The sequence below is a fragment of the Oncorhynchus mykiss genome, chromosome 17 (genome assembly GCF_013265735.2).
Source record: "Oncorhynchus mykiss isolate Arlee chromosome 17, USDA_OmykA_1.1, whole genome shotgun sequence".
Lineage (NCBI taxonomy): Eukaryota > Metazoa > Chordata > Actinopteri > Salmoniformes > Salmonidae > Oncorhynchus > Oncorhynchus mykiss.
The window spans coordinates 68,711,236-68,736,437 of record NC_048581.1 but is presented as its reverse complement, the minus strand read 5'-3'; the positions used below and the strand labels follow the sequence as shown (position 1 = coordinate 68,736,437).

General features: G+C 43.0%; 1 protein-coding gene across 1 annotated transcript in view; it reads left to right on the top strand.

Moving 5' to 3' along the window:
- Positions 1-24,119, top strand: part of LOC110494466 (membrane-associated guanylate kinase, WW and PDZ domain-containing protein 3) — a 61,830-nt gene extending 37,711 nt beyond the window's left edge. The window contains exons 7-21 of the mRNA XM_036948431.1: positions 6,590-6,647; positions 8,048-8,154; positions 10,370-10,561; positions 15,546-16,163; positions 18,173-18,204; positions 18,748-18,910; positions 19,177-19,271; positions 19,403-19,595; positions 19,733-19,918; positions 20,164-20,349; positions 20,496-20,592; positions 20,793-20,924; positions 21,043-21,307; positions 21,462-21,600; positions 22,212-24,119. Coding sequence (XP_036804326.1) covers positions 6,590-6,647; positions 8,048-8,154; positions 10,370-10,561; positions 15,546-16,163; positions 18,173-18,204; positions 18,748-18,910; positions 19,177-19,271; positions 19,403-19,595; positions 19,733-19,918; positions 20,164-20,349; positions 20,496-20,592; positions 20,793-20,924; positions 21,043-21,307; positions 21,462-21,600; positions 22,212-23,254 — 3,506 coding nt within the window. The 3' untranslated portion in view covers positions 23,255-24,119. The remainder of the gene's footprint in view (positions 1-6,589; positions 6,648-8,047; positions 8,155-10,369; positions 10,562-15,545; positions 16,164-18,172; positions 18,205-18,747; positions 18,911-19,176; positions 19,272-19,402; positions 19,596-19,732; positions 19,919-20,163; positions 20,350-20,495; positions 20,593-20,792; positions 20,925-21,042; positions 21,308-21,461; positions 21,601-22,211) is intronic.
- Positions 24,120-25,202: the final 1,083 nt, after the last annotated feature.

Below are 25,202 nucleotides of genomic sequence, written 5' to 3'. Positions count from 1 at the left end.
ATAAAGATCATCAAGGACAACAACCACCCGAGCCACTCCCTGTTCACCCCGCTTTCATCTAGAAGGCGAGGTCAGTGTAGGTGCATCAAAGCAGGGACCGAGAGACTGAAAAACAGCTTCTATCTCAAGGCCATCAGACTGTTAAACAACCACCATTAACATTGAGTGGCTGCTGCCAACATACTGACTCAACTCCAGCCACTTTAATAATGGAAATTGATGTAAAAAATGTATCACTAGCCACTTTAAACAATGCCACTTAATATAATGTTTACTTACCCTACATTACTCATCTCATATGTATATACTGTACTCTATACCACCTACTGCATCTTGCCATCTTTATCTAATACATGTATCACTAGCCACTTTAAACAATGCCACTTAATATAATGTTTACTTACCCTACATTACTCATCTCATATGTATATACTGTACTCTATACCACCTACTGCATCTTCCCATCTTTATGTAACACATGTATCACTAGCCACTTTAAACTATGCCACTTTTACATGTTTACATACCCTACATTACTCATCTCATATGTATATACTGTAGTCAATACCATTTACTGCATCTTGCCTATGCCGTTCTGTACCATCACTCATTCATATATCTTTATGTACATATTCTTTATCCCTTTGTGTGTATAAGGTAGTAGTTGTGGAATTGTTAGGTTAGATTACTCATTGGTTATTCCTGCATTGTCGGAACTAGAAGCACAAGCATTTCGCTACACTCGCATTAACATCTGCTAACCATGTGTATGTGACAAATAACATTTGATTTGATTTATTAGAACATTGACTATCCAGTAGCAGCTCACTTTGTTGAAGCGAACTATCCCATCTCCTCTCTCAAATACACAGGCATTGAGCATGTTGCTCTACCAAGGAGAGGAGGTAACATTGAGATCCCACTACTACAAAGAGAGGCTTACTGGATATCCTATCTAAAAACATTGACCCCTAATGGTCTGAATATTGACTTTTATCTCAGGCCCTTCTTATGAACACATGTTCCTTTATGAACAAGTCTTATAAATGTAAAAATTATTTATATATTTTTATATATATTATATTTTTACAGCTTGTTAGCATACACCTAATATGTTCCCCCTGTTGAGGATGTTCATTATATATTAAGGTTGAACCAATATTACATGTAGCAAAAATGAAATACGAAATTGTGAAATTGAATGAAACAATAATGTATGTTGACGCTAATATACAGTGGGGCAAAAAAGTATTTAGTCAGCCACCAATTGTGCAAGTTCTCCCACTTAAAAAGATGAGAGAGGCCTGTAATTTTCAACATAGGTACACTTCAACTATGACAGACAAAATGAGAAAAAAAATCCAGAAAATCACATTGTAGGATTTTTAATGAATTTATTTGTAAATTATGGTGGAAAATAAGTATTTGGTCACCTACAAACAAGCAAGATTTCTGGCTCTCACAGACCTGTAACTTCGTCTTTAAGAGGCTCCCCTGTCCTCCACTCGTTACCATTCTCCCAATGTGATTTTTTTTTCTCATTTTGTCTGTCATAGTTGAAGTGTACCTATGATGAAAGTTACAGTCCTCTCTCATCTTTTTCAGTGGGAGAACTTGCACAATTGGTGGCTGACTAAATAAAATTACAAACCTTTATTTAACCAGGCAAGTCAGTTAAGAACAAATTCTTATTTTCAATGACGGCCTAGTTCTGCCTGTTCACGGGCAGAACGACAGATTTGTACCTTGTCAGTTTACTAGTCCAACGCTCTAACCACTAGGCTACCCTGCCGCCCCAGGGTACTAGTGATGGGTAGCCTATGATGTACAATATTCCATTATGTTTCTATATGATAACTATAGCATAATATATTTAATATGCCATATACTATTTTGTTAACAGTTTCACTAATTCATTTTTATTGACATAATCATTATGACACACCCCTCACCACTGTCATTGGTTACACTAATTGCATTAATGTCTAAATAACCTGGTTCAAGTGTTTATGACATTACCCTGAGGAAGGCACAGTCATTGGTAAATACCCATTAAATATCTGGCAGATTATACATGGAGAGTGATACTTTCTTTATTTTGATTGTTTATAGTTTATTCGCCATTAGTCAGCACCCCCACACTATGTTCTGGGTGTGCACCAGCTCATGTCTTTCTTTCTTCTAATAAGGCTACAATGTTGTTTGGTTTATTGTTTAGCTAAAAGCTAGCTAGCCTTTCAGCTTCCCACTTCTCCATGTGAAATAATCAGATTTATAATTAAATAATATGCCCTGATAAATATTATTTAACCTAACCTACATTGTTATCCCAGTTTGATATGCTGCTTGACTGTATTCACTCCCATCAGCTAAAAATAGAACCTCATCATGTTTTTGGTCGCACATCTTTCGCTGTTGTTTTCACCAATAGCCTGGAATAAATTGTTATTTTTTTCGAAACAAAATATCTTTGGGGGGATTCTAGTAAAGCTACAATGTTGTTTGGTTTATTGTTTGAACAGTTGCTGAAATTATATTTACTTATCAATGCAAAATAGGCTATTTTGATGTAGAGCCTATAGATCAGATCAAGGAACCAAGCAAGCTTCATTACCAAGCGAGCTTCAAAGGAATGATATGGCGCGTTATGCCCTGTTCGCGTCATATTTCATTACGCTGTACGTCATCTTCACAGTCTTGCCCTGCTACTGAATGGACCAGTCCAATGGTTGTAACGCAAGATGGAGAGCCTGTCTCTCGCCAGAGATCTCATATATTTGGGGAAATTGCAAAATATGACCTTTTCATTCAGGACAGGATACATATATTGTATATATAGGCATATATAAAATGTTTTGTTGAATAACCTCAACTTAATTCTCTAACTTTATTGCGGGTAAAGCTAGCTTGCAGTGTAGAGCAGCTAGCTAGAGACCTAAAAGCTAGGCTAGGTTTAAGATACCATCGTAGCTAGCGACCTCCACCTAAAAGCCATTGTGTATGATTTAACATTACTATTAAAATATACTGTATACTACTCACTTATATGAATGGGTAAAAGTTGCTAACTATCACATAAAGCCTTCACCGAAAACCACATATTCTAATCTACTTCACTGTTTTGGAAACGTCCTGTTCTTCAACGGACTCTGGCTGGACTGAAGTCGACCTCAAAGTTTGAAAAAAGTGTGTGGTGTCCGTCTCACAACGGAGCCTTTAACGCTTGCGTTTTCACTCCGTTGTGGATGTCACCATTGAAATGCATGACTTCTGGCACACCGTAACGGAGTGCTTATGGGTAATGTGAACAAGACTTTACAATTAGCATGTGGCACGGGAGTACATTGAATGTCGGAGCGCACTACAAGAAGCCACCCCTTTTGTGACGAAAAACAACATTGCGACACTGCGCTACGCTCTGAAACTTCTGTCTCTGTAGGATATAAATGGACCATACATACATCAAGTTCTTACAGAACACACATGGAGCTTTACACATGGCTATGCTCATCAGCCCCTGCCCTACAGACTACTATGCATTATTTCCCACATACACATACTATACACACAGCTTAATAAATATGTACTGTATGACTACATTCCCAACTCAGTGGCCTTGTGGTTAGAGTGTCCACCCTGAGATTGGAAGGGTGGGAGTTTGATACCTGGCTGAGTCATACCAAAGACCTGGCACTCAGCATTAAGGAGATAGATTGGGGGTAGGGCATGCTTCCTGTCCAGGGGGTGTACTTATACATCAAGCTGCCTCACTACAGAAACAGGAGATATACGCCTATGAGTTTTACATTCCCATACAGACAGGATTGTATAACATCTTCTGACATGATGATACTTTCCTTAATAAATGCCCCCAGCTCAGGATCATGTGGGCTGCCTACATGTACAGTGCCTTCAGAAAGTATTCACACCCCTTGACTTTTTCCACATTATGTTGTGGTAGATAGAAATTGATTCAATTTATATTTTGTGTCACAATAACCCATACTGTCAAAGTGGAATTATGTTTTTAGAAATGTTAACAAATTAATTAATAAATGAAAAGCTGAAATGTATTGAGTCAATAAATATTCCACCCCTTTGTTATGGCAAGCCTAAATAGGTTAAGGAGTAAACATTTTCTTAACAAGTCACATAATAAGTTGCATGGACTCATTCTGTGTGCAATAATAGTGGTTAACATGATTTTTGAATGACTACCTCATCTCTGTACCCCACACAGACAATTATCTGTAAGGTCCCTCAGTCCGGCAGTGAACTTCAAACACAGATTCAACCACAAAGACCAGGGAGGTTTTCCAATCAAATCAAATGTATTTATATAGCCCTTTGTACATCAGCTGATATCTCAAAGTGCTATACAGAAACTCAGCCTAAAACCCCAAACAGCAAGCAATGCAGGTGTAGAAGCACAGGAGTACATTCAATGCCTCGCAAAGAAGGGCACATATTGGTAGATGGGTATGAATAAAAAGAAGCAGACATTGACTATCCCTTTGAGCATGGTGAAGTTATTAATTACACTTTGGATGGTGTATCAATACACCCAGTCACTACAAAGATACAGGCGTCCTTCCTAACTCAGTTGCCGGAGAGTGTAACGTCTGCTTCCAACTCACACCCTAAAACATGTAGATCCTCTGAACGCAGCTCACTTTCCAGCCCACTTTCCAGCTCACCCTCTCAAACACCTAGATCCCCTTAAAGCAGCTCACTCTCCAGATTCCAATTACCTGAATTCTAATCACCTGTTCACACACCTGTATGTCATTATCACACACTATTTAGTTCAGCTCTTTGCACCCCATCACTGTGAGGTATTGTTTGTTTTGGGACACATGTCTTTCGGAGAGCTGGATTTCCCGTGATTGGCTCATGTGTGATAGTTTTTGCCCGCCTTACTAATGACGCCTATTCTCTGCCTGTACTCTGGCCTATTGGATTTCCTGTTATCTACCTATTGTCTGATCTCCCGGACTACATTACTAACCTTTTCCCTGCTTGTATGTTGCCCTTTTGGACCCCCTGTGTATGACAATCTGCCTGCCCCTGGGCCCAGCCATCTACTTCCTCCTGTGGTCCTTTGCAATAAACACCTGCTGCGCCCTGCGCTTGAAACCAGCTCTCTGTCTCCCCTCGTGTTCATTACAGAGAAAACTGAAGATGGATCAACAATATTGTAGTTACTCCAAAATACTAACCTACAATAGTTATATTGTACTTACTCCAAAATACTAACCTAATTGACTGAATGACAAGAAGGAAGCCTGTACAGAATAAAAATATTCTAAATCAAGCATCATGTTTGCAACAAGGCACTGAATAAATAATACTGCAAAAAATGTGGCAAAGCAAATCACTTTTTGTCCTGAATACAAAATGTTATGTGTTGGGCAAATCCAATACAACACATTACTGAATACCACTCTCCACATTTTCAAGCATAGTGGTGGATGCATCATGTTATGGGTATGCTTGTAATCGTTAAGGACTGGGGAGTTTTTCAGGACAAAAAAAAGAAACAGAATGGAGCTAAGTACAGGCAAAATCTTAGAGAATACCTGGTTCAGTCTGCTTTCCACCAGACAGTGAGAGATTCATTAACTTTTCAGCAGGACAATAACCTAAAACACAAGGCCAAATCTACACTTGGGTTGCTTACCAAGAAGACAGTGAATGTTCCTCAGTGGCCGAGTTAAAGTTTTGACTTAAATCTATTTGAGAATCTATGCCAATACCTGAAAATGGTTGTCTAGCAATGAACAACAACCAATTTGACAGAGCTTGAAGAATTTTTGAAAGAATAATGGGCAAATGTTGCACACTCCAGGTGTGGAAAGCTCTTAAGAGATTTATGCATTAAGACTCACAGCTGTAATCGCTGCCAATGGTGCTTCTACAAAGTATTGACTCAATAGTGTGAATACTTATGTAAATATGATATTTCTGTATTTCATTATCAATAAATGTGCAAACATTTCTAAAAACATGTTTTCACTTTGTCATTGTGGGGTATTGTGTGTAGATGGGTGAGAAAAAAAAATATTTGATTCATTTTGAATTCAGGCTGTATGCAACAAAATGTGGAATAAGTCAAGGGGTATGAATACTTTCTGAAGGCACTGTATATGTTGAGTTTTTATTCAACAAGGAGTTAATCAGCTTGACTGATTAACTTGAATGCCAGGGGTGCCAGGAGTACCAGGAGTGCCCACTCGTTTGCCTGTCCATTCCCAGGGTGTGTGGCTGTGATGTGGGCTAAGTGCAGGGAGAGAGTGGGGGGTATGGGGGATACACAGGGCTCTGGTCCGATGTTTCTAATGGGTTTTTAAAGGCAGGCAGAATGCTAGTTGGTGTGCTGCCTCTGAAAAGCAGCTCCAAAGCTCTCTCTTGCGTGAAGAGCCAGGCTGCCTGTCTGCGAAAACTGCAAAATGTTAACCAAATCATTGTGTCTGGTGTCTGCTGGGCTCTTCTCATCACTACGCCCTGTTATCCTGTTATCCAGTGCTGTACGTTTGCATGTTTTGTGTGATAGTACTTGAACACAATGCGTCTCTTCCTGTATCCACAGAGCTCCCGTATGGCTGGGAGGAGATAGAGGACCCACAGTATGGAACATATTATGTAGAGTAAGTCTGTTCAGCCTGCCTGTACATCTGAGAGATACTATACCACAAACCCGTATTCCCCAGCAATACCATAGATCAAAAACTAACCATAGGTACACTATACACTAAGTGTACAAAAAATGAAGAACACTTGCTCTTTCCATGACATAGACTGAGCAGGTGAATCCAGCTGAAAGCTATGGTCCCTTATTGATGTCACTTGTTAAATCCACTTTAATCAGTGTAGATGAAGGGAAGGAGACTTTAAGCCTTGAGACATCTGATACATGGATTGCGTGTGTGCCATTCAGAAGGTGAATGGGCAAGAAAAAATATTTAAGTGCCTTTGAATGGGGTATGGTAGTAGATGCAAGGCGTACTGGTTTGTGTCAAGAAACTACAACGCTGCTGGGTTATTCATGCTCAACAGTTTCCTGTTTGTATCAAGAAAGGTCCACCATCCAAAGAACATCCAGCCAACTTGATACAACTATGGGAAGCATTGGAGTCAACACGGGTCAGCATCCCTGTGGAACGCTTTCGACACCTTGTAGAGTCCATGCCCAAACAAATTGAGGCTGTTCGGAGAGCAAACTCGATATTAGGAAGGTGTTCTTAATGTTTTGTACACTCAGTGTATATAGACAGCAGGGATACAAAGTGTTACTAGACATTTTGAGAACAATACTATTCCATGATCAATGCTTGTATTGTTTTTTCAGTGGGTGCTAATCTAAAGCTCTATTGGTAACATGACATTTATCCAGGTGAAAACACAGCAGTGTGTGTGTGTGTGTGTGTGTGTGTGTGTGTGTGTGTGTGTGTGTGTGTGTGTGTGTGTGTGTGTGTGTGTGTGTGTGTGTGTGTGTGTGTGTGTGGACATCTCTGAAACCAAGCCATTATAGCAGCAGTAGGGAGAGGAGGAGGGTTGTGAGAGTTATCAATGAGGGAGGGGGAGGAGGTGCTAGGAGAGGTAAAGGAGTCTGTTTTGATGAAAAGTAAACTCTTTCTTTTATTACTGGTATTGTAGAAAAGTCCCTCCTTAGTAGAGGCCGTGGGGGAGAGAGAAGAACTCAAAATGTTTGTTTTTACAAGTAGAGTCAAAGACAAATGGATGGGGACTTTTTGCTGCCAGTGTTCCAGTTCAAAATTAACTATGTGTAAAACAATGTAGCTTTGTTATGTTAGAGGGACAGTTATTATCTCACTAAAGAGAATCCCTATTGTTAATCGATTGAGAAGTAACGTATAGTCCCTTCTATAAGACATGCTTTAACCATTCAGAATAATTAATTCAGAATTTATCACACACAGATGGTTCACAGAATTACACACAGATGGTTCATGGTAACTTGTATGTGTCTGTGTAAGTAAATTGGTGTCAAAAATGTAAATCATTCAATGGATTGTTTCTGTTTCAGTCACATCAACCAGAGAACCCAGTTTGAGAACCCAGTCCTGGAGGCTAAGAGGAAGCTGAGCCAGGAGACTACTGTCTCTATCCAGCAGGGGGCACCACCACCTCCAGGTAGACACTGCTCACCTAACTTTTTCTTTGCCTCCATCTTTCTTCAGCTCTGGATAGCTTTCAGAAGGCTGTTTGTTATACAGACAGATTGAAAACACACTCAACAATGCCATGATTGTGTGTTGACCTCCTACACCTCATTAACAGGGTGGCAGGGTAGCCTAGTTGTTAGAGCGTTGGACTAGTAACCGGAAGGTTGCAAGTTCAAATCCCCGAGCTGACAAGGTACAAATCTGTCATTCTGCCCCTGAACAGGCAATTAACCCACTAGGCTGTCATTGAAAATAAGAATTTGTTCTTAACTGACTTGCCTAGTAAAATTAATACAAATTAATGTTGTGTTGAATAGGTTTGAAAAATGTAGCAGCCATCTCCTTGCTCAAGGTTGTGGGAGTCATGTCAACATGCATAAATAGCTGTTTGCAGCTAGCCATGTATGATCAACTCTGAGGACAAGTTCTCTCACACCAGGGTTGCCACTCTTTTTTTTTTTTTTTTCCTCTCCCCAATTTCGTGGTGTCCAATTGTTTTTTAGTAGCTACTATCTTGTCTCATCGCTACAACTCCCGTACGGGCTCGGGAGAGACGAAGGTCCTCCGATACACAACCCAACCAAGCCGCACTGCTTCTTAACACAGCGCCATCCAACCCGGAGGCCAGCCGCACCAATGTGTCGGAGGAAACACTGTGCACCTGGCAACCTTGGTTAGCGCGCACTGCACCCGGCCCGCCACAGGAGTCGCTGGTGCGCGATGAGACAAGGACATCCCTACCGGCCAAGACCTCCCTAGCCCGGACGACGCTAGGCAAATTGTGCGTCGCCCCACGAACCTCCCGGTCGCGGCCGGTTACGACAGAGCCTGGGCGCGAACCCAGAGTCTCTGGTGGCACAGCTGGCGCTGCAGTACAGCGCCCTTAACCACCCTGACAAGCCACTCTTCTGCCATAATAAACCATATGAATTAAATATGCTTTCATTGCAGTGGATGTATAATACATTACAGTGCGGGGAGTACAGATTGACAGTCATGTTTTGCTGCCGAGGCTTACACATATGGGTTGGTTGAGAGGAGGGAGGGAAGGGGAGCGGCTCTTAGAAATCGTGACAGCTGTTGGAACAGCACATCTTTAGGGCCATCTCTCAACTAGCTTACTTGCTAGCCAGGTGGGGAGGGACTGAGATAGGCATCTACCCTGTGATTGCACCAGACTATTGTCAGATGGTTGCTATGATGTACCCAAAACAACAGCAGTTGCACCTCAGGCTAGAGTTCCCCCGTTACAATACTCCAAGCCCACAGATTCCCAGAGCATCTAATGCAACACAGAGGCTCATCTGCAGTGTCTACCATCCAAGGGAGCTGAGTGGAGACCATTTCATCATACCTCAGCTTGGATCGACCCAGGGGCGCAACTTTGGTTTTAGAAGTGGGGCGGACGTAATTATATATTTTGTTATCCAGTCGGATAAACACTCCAAACACCCTACCCGACAAGCAATTTGACTGTGAACATGTACATTAGATTCTCTTGATCCATTGAACACAACAGCTAGAGTCCATCCACACTGTATTTTATTCCACTCAACGTCTCTATGGGCCATACAGTTCCATACAGTCAGCACAGGGCTGCTTTGCTACATCATATAGGACTGGAATGTGTCTCAAATCCACCTTAGCCTGGACAGAGGTAGAGACAGTCAAGCAGAGAGAAAAGATGGTATGCTTCTATTATAAAGTGCTGATAGGACAGTAAAGCCAGCGAGGGAAACGCTCAGCTGGCCCATTTAATGCAGTATACCTCTGACAGCCTGTTATTTACTGGACTATGTGTCCATTGTCGTATGTATGCTGCCAATGACCTTATGTTGTTCCAAACTTATTTTTCTGACTCACTGGCTCCATAGGGAGAAAATGAGAAAGGACCTCATGCCTACTGAACAATTCCAGAGGTGTTATGTCACTGTTTGAATCCACAGCATTTTAATGAATCCCACAATGAACGTCAGACAAATAATGTAGCTACTAACGCTATAATCTTTTGTCTGTTACTGATTTAGTTATCATACAGGGCAGTGTTTTAGTCAAAGCAAATGTGACTATTGTGACTACATTGGTCTTAAGGTTGTTACTTTGTTACTATGTTGATGTTTTAACGCCTTATTTAGTTATGCAACTTCCTCTAACTTTCCCACTGTGACATACTTACGTTGCAGGTGAGGGGGGTGCGTCAGGCTTCACCCCAGACCCGTCCCAGCTGCAGGGGGAGATGTTCCACACTGCTCTGAGGAAAAGCTCCCAGGGCTTTGGCTTTACCATCATAGGGGGTGACCGCCATGACGAGTTCCTGCAGGTGAAGAACGTCCTCAGCGACAGCCCTGCTGCCCATGACAACAAGATTTCCTCGGGTGAGAAGTACACTGCTGCACTGCCCTGTGCGGAGCCACACACTTTTACCAGCTCAAAAGGCAGCTACTTAATAAAAACCTGGTTGGTCCCTATAGAGGGGCTGTACTTACCCTAACACTTCCCCAAGAGATACAGTGAAAGGGAGAGCAGAAATTCTGTTCAAGGTGATCATTTTAGGCAGAGAGCATTGCCACTGGAAGTATTGCTGCTGAGGGTGCTGTAGCACCCCCTGAAATATATATTTGTTTTTATTATTAATACATGTTTTTAATTACATTTTTTTCCCAAAAGTAGTGCACTGTGCAAACATTCCCCCCACAACCCCTAACGACTTTCCGTGGCTATGTCAGAGAGACAGGTTATGGTGCATTCTGTGTGTAGCCCAGTATCTTTGTTGCACACTCTGATCTTCCTTTAGCTTTGATGCTGTCTGGGGCTCTGCATCCTCAGCAGCTTTTCTTGTGTGAGCTGAGAGGGGCTGGCGGTTGCTGTTCTCTGAGCCAGCTGTCAGGGTGAGATGTAAAAGGATACAGCTCTCACCTACATGCAATAATGATTTGCCTGGCTAGAAGCACCGCAAATTGAAGTCTGTTAGAACAATGGAGAGAGGGAGCAGAGGAGAGAGGGAATAGGCAGGGAGGAAGAAGGTAAGGAGGACAGAATATGAAAGGGATGGGGAGCAAGGTTGGGCTCAATTCATAAAATTATGGAATTGACTCCCATTCAACTCATGAGTTAAAATTTGAATTGACCACACTCCACAAGATGTAGAATTTTAGTTTGAGTGGCAGGAAGTAGAATTTAATTCAAAGTGCAATTCAAAGAAATTCCACTCAGTCATAAAATATGAGAATTTCATTGAATCTGACAGGTCACACTTTCAGATACCAAAGAATATATCACTTTTCTCTGGAAACAATGTTAATATACTATCTTAACCTTAGTGCTTAGAATAGCCATTTTTATTTCCACCAATCAGTTCTTCTTCTTCTTTGGTACCATGGCATTCGTACATTTTGTTTGTGCATGCCGCAACCTATTGTGCGGTAGTGTTTAGTCAATCACGTTACATTTGTGATACCAAAATATATACCACTAAATAATAATTAAAAACCCACTACCCCATTCCACTACTTTGACCCTATCTGCTCCTGCCAGCGACCTAAGAGGATGGGACATCACCACTCAACACACCCTGTAACTCTTCTGAAGTTAAATCTTGTATACCCAAATACTACTTTGCAGCTGCCACCACAACTGTGATTTACGTTCTCAGTTGATAACCATTGCTGTGAATGCTAAGAATCCAACCTTACTGAAGCATATATCAGTCATTGGCCTATCCCTCTGTGCTGGCACAGATCTACTACTCACAGGGATCCTCTCCAGATCCCCTCACCCTTCATCCATCCATCTCTACTTTCTTCACTGCCTCAGCATACGACACCTTCTGCACTATTCTTACTCTGGCCACCTCAAACTGCCGCTCTTGTACCGGACACCTCCGATTCCCAGCAACATGGGCACACCTACAGTTGACACACATAATTGTATCCATCAAAACTACCCAGTCCTCTGTCCCATGCCCTCCTGCACACTTCCCACATCTTGGAATCTCCCTCCTATACACTGCTGCAACATGACCATAAACATTGCAACTGAAACAGCGAAGTGGATTCAGTACAAAATCTCTAATAGCATAACTGATATATCCAAACATGACTTTGTCAGGTAAAAACTCAGACTAAAAGGTAAAAATTCAAAAGGACTGACAGTGAGTCTGTTTCACCACGCTCACCACTTGCTGCGTCACAAACACCAGGAATCTTCAACTTCAATCACTCCTTTCAATGGTGCCATATTCCTAAGCACAAAACAAGAAACAGATCTCAATCCAAGTGGTGTGACATGGAGCACAAACAAATATCAGAAGTCCACTACAGGTTACTTTGACTGATTCAACTGCAGCCAACTCCTTTCCCACCCACCCTGAAACCACAAACGGATCTGCCAAAAGGCAAGAATCCACTTTCTCAAAAAATTTCACTCCTACTGGACCAGATTCTTCTTTATCACGTCCATCAATGCCAGGCTCAGGTTCAGAGCTCTTCAGCACGCCTTCCACCTCACTTAGCTAGCCCTCATTCACTTCCAATTCACCTCCAGAACTCGGTCTGGCGCTCGGCTCACTTTGTTTGCACTTGACACCAATCTTCTTCGACAGCCCATCTCCATTTTTATCGCCATCTTCCTCAAACTTAACTTCACCCTCTGCTTTAATAATTCTCTTCAACCTCTTCTTACTCTTTTTCCACCTTCATTCCTCCTCAGAAATCCACCTTCTGCTCCAGTCCCACCAATCATTTAATTTGTTTGGCTTCGTTTTGAAGGCCTCAGGGTCAACTTGAGGGTTAAACTAATGTGCACTCTGGGAAATGTAGTACTTCCCCCATTTTAAACAAAATGTAAGTGATAAATGAGATATAATAGCATACAGGTTGTTTCCCTTGATCATTAATTTAATAAAAACATGTAAACAATATTTGATATAACAACATGTTTGATGTTTTATGTACAAGATCTTTACAGTACAATATGTTTAATGTACAAGGGAGGAGGTGAGGGCCCTGGTGGAGTGGTGCCAGGAAAATAACCTCTCCATCAACGTCAACAAAATGAAGGAGCTGATCGTGGCCTTCAGGATATAGCAGAGGGAGCATGGCTTGATCCACATCAACAGGCCGCAGTGAAAAGGCTGAAAAGCTTCAAGTTCCTCTGTGTGCACATCACTGACAACCTGAAATGGTCCATCCACACAGAGAGTATGGTGAAGAAGGCACAATAGCAATAGCGCCTCTTCAACCTCAGGAGGCTGAAGAAATGTGTCTTGGCCCTTGAGATCCTCACGAACTTCTACAGATATACTATTGAGAGCTTCCTGTCGGGCTGTATCACCGTCTGGTATGGAAAACACAGGCCCTCCAGAGGGTGGTGTGGTCAGCCCAATGCATCACCGGGAGCACACTGCCTGCTCTCCAGGACATCTACAGCACCCGGTGTTACAGGAAGGCCAAGAAGACCATCAAGGACTTCAGCCACCCAAGTACCAGCCTCTTCACCCGCTACCATCTAGAAGGCAGAGACAGTACTGGTCATTCAAAGCTGGCACCAAGAAACTGAAAAACAGCTTCTATTTCCAGGCCATCAGACAGTTAAATAGTCACTACTAGCTGGCCTCCGCCCAAGTACACTGCCCTGAACTTTAGTCACTGTTACTAGCCGGCTACAACCCAGTCAAACCTGAATCTTAGAGACTGCTGCCCTATGTACATTGTCATTGAACACTGATCACTTTAATAATGTTTGCATACTGTTTTACCCACTTCCTATGCATATACTGTATTCTTGTCAAGGCTCATCCTCTATAACTAATGCTGGACACACCTTATCTTGTCATATACTGTCCATAATGTCTATACACACCATCATATACATATATATTTATATCACGGACTCTGACATTGCTCGTTCTAATATTTCTATATTTCTTGATTCCTTTCTTTAGATTTTTGGTATTTGCATGTATTGTTAGGTATTGTTAGGCATTAATGTAATGTTGGAGATAGGGACATAAGCATTTCACTACACCCGCGATATATGTATGTGACTAATACAATTTGATTTAATATTTGTATAGACTACACCTAATATAGAATAGAAGAGGCATTTGAATTTCACTGAATTCAATATATTATATGTTTATATATTACATTTCCTTTCATTCAAATTCAAATTGCATTTCTGTATCCTATTAACTACTTCAATTCAAATTCAAGAATTTAATAGAAATTTGAGGCATTCTCAATTCAATTCTGAATTGAGCCAAACCTCTGATTGGGAGAGATGGGAGGATGAATGAACGTGAAGAAAAGATGGGGTGGCAACTATCACAATGATCTCAAACTGTGTTTCTAATACACAAGGAAATGAAACACATACTTCCACTTGCTAATCAGGAAACTCTTGGGTATGTTGTGGTGGACTGTCATTACAATTGCTACACAGAAACCTGGTAAAATTATGTTTGTAGCTAGTTTAGTTGCCACCGAATGGCTCTGAATTCACTCTCAGCTTGCAGTCAAAGCTATAATCACTGATGGAGTTGACTGTAGTACTCTCAAATTGTATCCTGATGTTGACAGCAGATGGGAGTATTCACATCATTGCTAACTTAGCTAGCTAGCTAACATACATTTTGAGAAAACAAGTTAGCTATATTATGTGGCTAGCTAGCTAGTGTTGGCAACGTTTGGTGGTCAATGGGCGGCAGGTATTCTAGTAGTTAAGCGCGTTGGGCCAGTAACCGAAAGGTCGCTGGTTCGACTCCCTGAGCCGACTCAGTGAAAAATTGGTTGATATACCCTTAAGCAAAGTACTTAACCCTAATTGTTCCTGTAAGTCACTCTGGATAAGAGGGTCTGCTAAAGGACTATTTTATTTAAGGAGACTGAGAGCTAGCTAAACTGCTGAGCTAACAAACAATGTAGCAAAAGTATAACAGGCTCTGCATTTCAGGAATCACAATAGCAAGTACTCCTGGTGCACTGTTAAATTATTTAGCCATTTAAACATTTATATTTTGAATAAAACTCCGTTTTTGGTATAGCCCTCACTGGCTATCATGCAATTTAAACGTGAGCCTGTGGGAGGTTTCGGACTCCGCGACAGTTGCTATCCATTGGAGCTCTGCGATTGGTTGCCCACAATTCTGGGCTGGGCTTAGCGAATGGTCAATTCAGTCCGTCACCAACAGGCCACTCATCTAGCTATCAAGCTATTATATTGCCATAACAATCATTACATTGCCCATGGATATGTCTGTATATTCTCACTGTTTGCTTTGGCTTGTTTCTTCTCTCCAACCCTTCTCTCTTCTTCCTTTCTCTCCTCTCCTTTCTCTCCCTCTGTGGTTTTCCCCGCCAGGCGATGTGATCGTGGAGATCAACGGGAAATGTGTGCTGGGGAAGACCCACCCTGAGGTGGTGCAGATGTTCCAGTCCATCCCAGTAAGTCAGTATGTTGATATGGTGCTGTGCCGCGGCTACCCGCTGCCCCCAGACGTGGCGGAGGACACCGAGAACCCCCCTCCCCCACCTCCTCCGCCCCTGCAGGGGGGCGAGGTGGTGACTGCCGTGCCCCTCATCAATGGCCAGCCCCTGCTGGTGAAGGGCGACGTGCTGCACGGCTCCTCCCAGGAGCTCCACTACGTCACCACCGACGCCAGTGGACGGCCCATGGTGGCCGCGCTGCCCAACGGGAGGCTCTCTGAGCAGGGGGGAACAGGCCTGCTGCAGCCCGAGCTGGTGAGCGTGCCCCTGGTAAAGGGCCCGGGAGGGTTTGGCTTTGCCATCGCAGACTGTCCCCTTGGCCAGAAGGTGAAGATGATCCTAGACGCCCAGTGGTGCCGCGGCCTGCTTAAAGGGGACGTGATCAAGGAGATCAACCGTCAGAATGTTCAGACTCTGAGCCACGCCCAGGTGGTGGACATCCTCAAAGACCTACAGGTGGGGAGCGAGGTCAACGTGCTGGTGCTCAGAGGAGGTGAGTCACAGTGTCTTATTAACACTGCCTTGTGGTTACATAACACCAACACTATGCCTGTTCCTACTGCTGCGACATCACTGTTGCCGCAGCATTAGTGTGATACAGTGATTTCTCAATGTTACCTTCAGTGTCCTTGGTGAGTCAGGTCAATGTGCTGATACTAGGAGGTGAGAGATCGGATCAACTACCACTCATGTACACACACTATGGTATGGTATCTTGGTGATGTCACTATGCCTGCAATAGGTGAACACATGAGGGACTGTTGCCTTTTTGGCATAAATTATCACATAGTAATGACAATTGTAGAGTAACCCTATGCAACCCAACTCTCCTGTCAAATATACTTTTCACATATTCCCATAAACACCTCTCTGTATGCACAGATCTCTACCACATCTCCCTGTACAGGATATATACTGTATCTCTTCAGGCTGCTTCACAGCTTCTACTAAGGCTCTCTGTCAGGCATTCATACTGCAGTCTGTTGCAGGCCTGGGAAGGGAAGTTGCATAAGCACGGGTCTCTGTCTGCTCTGCTCCTGGGGAGAGAGGGAGGGGAAAGCACCCTTCAAACGTCTCACACATCCATCTCCAGTTGCCCTGGGGAAATGGTACACAAGTCGATGAGCTCGGATTTGCTTTGATCATCATCGGAGGCACGGAGGCACGGAGAATTTCTGCATGCTTCTATATCCTTGGCCCTTTAAATGGACACTTCGGGATTTTGACAATAAAGTATTTTTTCTGCTTCCCCATAGTCAGATGAACTTGTGGATACATATTTATGTCTCTGCGTGCAGTTTGAAGGAAGTTGCTAACTAGAGTTAGCGCAATTGCAAACTAGCAATACCTGACCACAGTGACTGACCAAAAATTAAGTAAATCTTTGACTATGTACAGACTCAGTTAGCATAGCCTTGCTATTGAGAAAGGCCTCCAAAGGCAGACCTGGCTCTCAAGAGAAGACAGGCTTGCCCACAAAACGAGGTGGAAACTGAGCTGCACATCCTAACCTCCTGCCAATGTATGACCATATTAGAGACACATACTTTTAATAAACTCACATATCTATTGGGTCAAATACCACAGTGTGCAATCACAGCAGCAACATGTGTGACTTGTTGCCACAAGAAAAGGGCAACCAGTGAAGAACAAACACCATTGTAAATACAACCTATATTTATGTTTACTTATTTTCCCTTTTGTACTTTTAACTATTTGCACATCATTACAACACTGTATATAGACATAAGACATTTGAAATGTCTTTATTCTTTTGGAACTTTTGTGTGTAAAGTTTACTGTTAATTTTTATTATTTATTTGACTTTTGTTTATTATCTATTTCACTTGCTTTGGCAATGTAAAAATATGTTTCCCATGCCAATAAAGCCCTTTGAATTGAATTGAAAGAGCGAGTGAAGATACTGAATTCATCTCATCATCTTATATGTTCTTGATGACAGTCCTTGGGTTAGATTCTTCACATCGGAACAAAATAATTGAGCTAGATCTCCTGGTTACATCAGGGTCCATAAACCCTATCACACTTTTCAGACTGAACCGTCATCCCCTTTAGGCTTCCAGAGAGGTGCATGCTCATGAATCAATTTAATGCTGGAGCTATATTAACAGTGGGAACAATCTGAGCGTGAGAGATGGAACATGTGTGTGTACTGTACAGTTAACATTATTGTTCATTGGATTTTATGCATGACTCTCTCTGTCTCTCTCTGTCTCGCTCACTATGCTAGTCCTCTCTCATGTAGGTCCCCTCTCTCAAATGTACATATCTCCTATTTATCTTTAATAACACAGTGATGTCATACTTCTTGATGGATTAGGCTACAACACTGTTTTAAACCTCCCGAGTCTAGACTATTGAAACTATTATTCCTTGACCGCTCTCGTTCTCTGTTAGGTAGACAGTGCCATCTACTGGTTGATGTCTCATTAGTACTTTTTTTAAAAATCTTCCCATGACTCTTCCTTGTGTTTTTCACAGGTCAGACATCTCCTGTGAAGAGCCTGAAACCTGTGAGTAAAAGAAAACACTTTTATAATACTCTGTGTTTTACTATTGTGTGCCCAGACGCTTATCCCCCATTTTCTTATGAAAGTCTTTTGTCCTTGAGTGGAAAGCAGTTAACCAGCAAGCCCCAATGCATCACATTAAATGATAACTATACATTTGAATATTGATTATGTTTGCTTTGAAAATGGTCCTAATTACTTCTATTCAGCATTCCTTTTTTTGTCTGGGGATTTCAATGGTAATGAAGCACATAGCCTATTTAGATAATATTGTATATTAGTATGACAGCTTTAGATGAAGCTAGCCTTTTCAACAGTAGAGGCCTGTCAGCGCCATAGGGAACCCTTTTTTTAGCCTGTGAATGGTAAATTACATTCAAAATTCCATCGGCCTTTGGTTTACTATTGAGCCTGCGGTGGAATGACCTTTCGTTCCTTTAGTATTCAATCACCATTACATCCTGTGCTATGTGTCTGGGTAATGTGATGTACATAGACTGTGTGGTCTTTAATGTGCTCTAATTGCGCTGTCTGTGGCCCCATCAGAGGCAGGAAATTACATCTAGCACAGAGACTCTGGACTGTGTCACAGACTCTGTCCCCCAGGCCCTCCCTTTCCACTCCAGCACTTCAACCCTGCGCAACAACTCCCCCAAACGAGACGCCACAGAGATGTACCTCAAGTCCAAGGCCCTGCTGGAGAGCAAGCGTGAGTGCACATACTATAGCAACACATACAGACTGAGGAGGCCTAGTACTCCTATGCTCAGTTATTCCATCCATAGCTCTGTAATGGATGCCAGTGTTTCATTTGTAAGTTCGTGACCATCTGTTAAGGGTCATCCTACATTTGTGAATACAGTATCAATGTGAGCTGCAAGATAAGCCTGTCAGCAGTTCACCCTGCTGACCAGATGATTGGGTGGTGCTCACCTCTATGATACCCTATCTAACCACAGTAACCCCTGTCCACAGAGCCTCACACCAAAGACCTGGATGTGTTCATCAAGAGGGACCAGGAGACTGGCTTTGGCTTCCGTGTTCTGGGAGGAGAAGGTCCAGAGCAGCCAGTGAGTACCGAAGTATGAACTTCCTCCCTGTTAGATTATCTTTGTTAATTTTCAACACCCAGGAAAGCCTATTGCCTACTGTGTCTTCTATGGACAGTGTTTCTGACTCAAAGTGTAACTCTCTCTGACAGGTGTATATTGGTGCCATCGTGCACCTTGGTGCAGCTGAGAAGGATGGACGCCTGAGGGCTGGTGATGAGCTCATAGGCATCGATGGAATCATGGTCAAGGGCCGTTCCCACAAGCAGGTTCTGGACCTGATGACTAACGCTGCCCGCAATGGTCAGGTCATGCTGACCGTGCGTCGGAAAGTCATCTACAGAGGTGAGCACTCACTGACTGCCTGGAACCTCTACACCTTGATCTCTAACACACACACACACTTGCATACAGTACACACACGCCATCTATGTATTTGATACTGCATTTCAATCTATACTCTCCATGCAATTTTCAATCAGATATGACTGAGGAGGAGGCAGGGCTCCACATGGCTCCAGTGTTGGTGAACGGCTCCCCCAGACTCCCTCGTATCCAGATGCCCAGTGTGCTGGACCACGAGTCCTTCGACATCACCCTCCACCGCAAGGACAGCGAGGGCTTCGGCTTCGTCATCCTCACCTCCAAGAGCAAGCCCCCGCTAGGGGGTGAGAATGGACCCGATGTCCAACATTAGCACTGCTTATCCCAGACACAACCACACACACACCACTCTCCTCTATAGCATCATCACCCAAATTATCCGGGAACAGAGTTTGAAGGTTCTTCCTGTGAAAAGATTATTACTTCTTTACTATTGAGTAATATAGTCCCTTAAATACCTTTGTATATTTCTGACTGAATCCATCAGGTGGGATGGGTGTGTTATTATTAGATATCTCTCTGTTTGCAGTGATCCCTCATAAGATCGGACGCATCATCGAAGGCAGCCCCACTGACCGCTGTGGCCTGCTGAATGTAGGCGACCGCATCTCAGCGGTCAACGGGCGGTCCATCGTGGGGCTGTCTCACAATGACATCGTTCAGCTCATCAAGGATGCTGGCAATGCTGTCACCCTTACTGTGGTTCCCGAGGACGGTAAGCTTCACCAGAAGTGTCACCCATGGGATGGGACTGTGTTGGTTTCCCTAGTATTCCCAGTCATATACCAATGATCTCTGTGTGGGATGGTTGTTTTGTGTTTGTGTTATCATAATGTTGTGACTTGTATTTGTCTGTTCCAGAATACAAGGGCCCTCCCTCTGGTGCCAGCTCAGCCAAGCAGAGCCCCGCCCCTCATCACAGAGCTATGGGTCAGAGGTCAGCTATGCATGACGAGCGGTAAGGTCCTGATCTCACTACTACACCAAGACACGGATTAAACCTCTGCTTCAGCATTTAGCAGAACAACCCAGAGACTTATGTCTGACACAACATCTTAATGATTCAAATTGCTTTGTTCTCTGTGCCCCCAGCAGAGACACTGCTGTACATTATTGAAGATATAACATAATGTTACTGAATGCTGTTGTCTGTTCTAGTTATAACCTAGATCTGGAGGAGGAGAAGAGGGAGGGAGTCACCTGGGCCGACTACAAAACTCTGCCTCTGAGCGAACAGGGAACAATGTGTGTTACAGGCCCCAGACAGGCAAGGCTCATACCATTATTACTGTCATTGTTGTTATCTGCTGTTTTAGAGATTTGACATCAATCAAATAATATATGACTCAGAAAAAAACTGCACTAAGTTATAACTTAAGTTATAACGTGTGTGTACGTGCTTGTGTGTGTGCTTGTGTGTGTGTTCATATGCGTGCGTGTGTGTGAGTGCATGTGCTTACGTGCATGTGAGTGTCTGTGTTTGCATGCTTGCGTGTGTGTGTACATATGTGTGTGTGTACGCATGCGCCACGCAGGGCTGTATCACGGTGGAGCTGGACCGGGGGTCCCGGGGTTTTGGCTTCAGTCTGAGGGGAGGGACAGAGTACAACATGGGCCTGTACATCCTGAGACTGGCTGAGGAGGGGCCTGCTCTGCTGGACAGCAGGATCCATGTAAGTCTGACCCCCGGTGCCTTAGGAAACATCCACACAAATGACTGTTACTAGACTATTCATGATATCAAGATTCTGTCATGTCTTAAAAGACTAATTACATATTTTGTTGCCATTGAGGAGTTGATCATCTAGATTGTGCCTGTATGAGCAGGTGGGGGATCAGGTAGTGGAGATCAATGGAGAGCCGACCCAGGGGATCACCCATACCCGCGCCATTGAGCTGATCCAGGCTGGAGGCAGCAAAGTGCTGCTCCTGTTAAGGCCAGGGCAGGGTCTGGTACAAGACAACAGTAAGTACACACAGAAGTCTAGATCTAGAAGATAATATTTACCTTTTTTGTGGGATGAGATGCAGGGTGTTTGAATATCCTTGTTTGTTGTTGCGAGTTATAACATGTTACTAGCATTTAACAAGGGTGCGCTAATTAACATGAACTGACGCAGCAATGCCTTGTAAACACATTAATTAATGATTTAGCTATCTCTGTTGGCTACTTCATTAATTTATGTTAATTAAAGTACTGTACCCTTAATGTGAAATGTCACCCAAACTGAGTGCCTAACTGTGTTGGGGATGTTTCATGAATGGAGTCCTCTGCTGTCTATATATAACTGCTTACTCTTGGCACTTCCTCTCCTCCCCCTGTTGCAGGTGATTGCGTCCCCTCTACTGTGTGCTATTACTCAAACGAGCACCACCACTAACCACTTCACTGTTTTTACTGGCCTGTCCTCTTTTACCTTGGTAATTCCTATCATTTCCTTCTTGATTCCTCCTTTTCTTCTGTCTAAACTAGTTCATCTGAATTTTGCTCTTGTACGTTACTTGTTATTTTCATAAGGATCTGTGAGCCACTCTATAAATATTTTACATCTATGTAATCACTTATTTTACTTCTAGGTAAATTGGATTCAACTGTCACTTCATCCACAAGCTTTCCTAGAGAGGCGCTTGTCTCAGAGACATCCCCTCTCGCTTCTCCATTCTCCACCTGCACCTTCACCTCAGGTTCCTCCTCTTTCACCAGTGAGACCCCTGACTGGAACTCCCTGTCCCACCGAACGCTCCACCCCCAGTGCAGCAGGGGCACTGGCTCAGTAGAGTGGAATGGAGAGTGGGCAGACAGGCAGGCTGACAGGCTCTCTCCCATCACCCCTGAGCAGATCAACCTCTATAAGGTCAAACCAGGTCATACCAGGTCTAAAGACCCCAAGGAGCCCAGCAGCCCAAAGAAAACAGGTGAAACATTCTCTAAAGCCAAAGAGCACTCACAGAGTCCCAAAAAGTCTGAGAGGAAGGGACAGGAAGCAGAGCCAAGCAAGAACAGGAAGTCCCACTGCCAGAAAGGAAGTTGGTCACCCAGCCCCAAGAAGTCTTCTCGAAAAAGACAGGAAGCCTCGAGCCAGCTGCATGTAAAAAAACAGCAGGTACAGCAGAGCACATCAAAGGAGCTTTCCAGCAAGGAGCCCTTTGATGAAAACAAAAACAGCAAAAGGGGAGATTCAAAGGGCAGGAAAAGCACACAGGAGAGAGAAGGGATAACGGGAAAGACCAAGGCTGCCCATGGCCAGGTCATTATTGAAAAGAAAGTGGGGACAGAGGCAGGACATCACATGCCAACCCCTATGGAGACAGGGGCATGGAGAGATATTCGGAAAGTTACTCTAGAGAAGAGTAAACCTCAAGATGGAGAAAAGGAAAAACGCAAAGAGCAGACAAGCAAAAAATACATAGGGGCTTCCTTAAAAGAGGGAAAGACTAGAAAATATTATGAGGCCTCTACAACAGAGGAAAAGAGTATAAAACACACACAGGCCTCTCCAAATGCCATTCAGCAGGATACTCTGAACCAAAAGGGTCTGATTAGCCCGTGCCCCTGGAAAGTCCCCAGCTCAGCCAGAATCCTCTCCCAGGCTGAGGTGCTGCGTAATCCCCCTTACTGATACAGTATGGACAACACTGTGTGGACACATAATACACAGACTTGAGCTGTACCACAACATGCTGTATATTGTTGGTCTGTTTCTTTCTCCAATGAGAGGGATGGACGAGGAATGGCAGGCAACCTTATTGGCCATGTGTCATGTCCATCTGTGTCCGTGAAGAGGACTTTTTTAAGCTCTTTTGGCCTTTGACATAAGGAATGGCGTGTAAAGCCAACACTCATCTCTCTTCCCGCCTCGTGTGCTGCTTCAGACAAATCTGATCTGGGCCATACGCATGTTTGGAATGTTTAGGGCATATTCTTGGACATCTTGTGGAATGAAAACTAGCCATACTTCACCCATTATAATGCAATTATTATCCCATATGCAACCAAGCAGAAAGGTCTTTAACACACACAAAGTTAAGCTGTCAGTAAAGGTTTTATTTTCATGTTGGGTATCTACAGCAAGCAACTTGGGATTGGCCTTTTCACATGGCACTCTTTTCCCAAGGGATTTGCTCAACTGCATGCAGTCCGTACGTTTCTTTTATTGCACGCCTTTACCACTCCACTGAGTATGATCCTTTCACCTGATGTGAAAATACTGATGCCGAAGTTCTGACCTTAACACCATGTAGAGATTTCAGACTTTATTCAGAAAGCATTAGCTTTACGAAGGATTCTAGACTGTTCTAAGACAATAGACATGATTCGTGAATACAAAATATATCATTACAAAAGACCAGAAACTTGTGGTTTGAGATATTGTTTACCATGTGTATGATAACCTATGTGTAATTTATTGAAATTATAGATTAATATAGATATACAGTACCAGTCGAAAGTTTGGACACACTTACTCATTCAAGGGTATTTCTCTATTTTTGCTATTTTATACATTGTAAAATATTAGTTAAGACATCAAAACTATGAAATAACACATATGGAATCATGTAGTAACCAAAAAAGTGTTAATTTAAAATATATTTTATATTTGCGATTCTTCAAAGTAGCCACCCTTTGCCTTGATGACAGCTTTGCACACTCTTGACATTCTCTCAACCAGCTTCATGAGGTAGTCACCTGGAATGCATTTCAATTAACAGGTGTGCCTTAAAAAAAAGTTAATTTGTGGAATTTCTTTCTTTCTTAATGCGTTTGAGCCTATCAGTTTTGTTGTGACAAGGTAGGGGTGGTATACAGAAGATAGCACTATTTGGGAAAAGACCAAGTCTATATTATGGCAAGAACAGCTCAAATAAGCAAAGAGAAACGACAGTCCATCATTGCTTGAAGACATGAAGATCAGTCAATCTGGAACATTTCAAGAACTTTGAAAGCTTCTTAAAGTGCAGTCACAAAAATCATTAAGCGCTATGATGAAACTGGCTCTCGTGAGGACAGCCACAGGAAAGGAAGACCCAGAGTTATCTCTGCTGCAGAGGATAAGTTAATTGGAGTTGACTGCACCTCAGATTGCTGCCCAAATAAATGCTTCACAGAGTTCAAGTAACAGACGCATCTCAACATCAGCTGTTCAGAGGAGACTGCGTGAATCAGGTCTTCATGGTTGAATTGCTGCAGAGAAACCACTACTAAAGGACACCAATAAGAAGAAAATACTTGCTTGGGCAAAGAAACACAAGCAATGGACATTAGACCGGTGGAAATCTGTCCTTTGGTCTGATGAGTCCAAATTAGAGATTTTTGGTTCCAACCACGTGTCTTTGTGAGACGCAGAGTAGTTGAACAGATGATCTGCGCATGTGTGGTTCCCACCGTGAAGCATGGAGGAGGAGGAGGTGTGATGGTGTGGGGGTACTTTGCTAGTGACACTGTCTGTGAATTATTTAGAATTCAAGGCACACTTAACCAGCACGGCTACGACAGCATTCTGCAGCAATGCACCATCCCATCTGGTTTGCACTTAGTGGGACTATGATTTGTTTTTCAAGAGGACAATG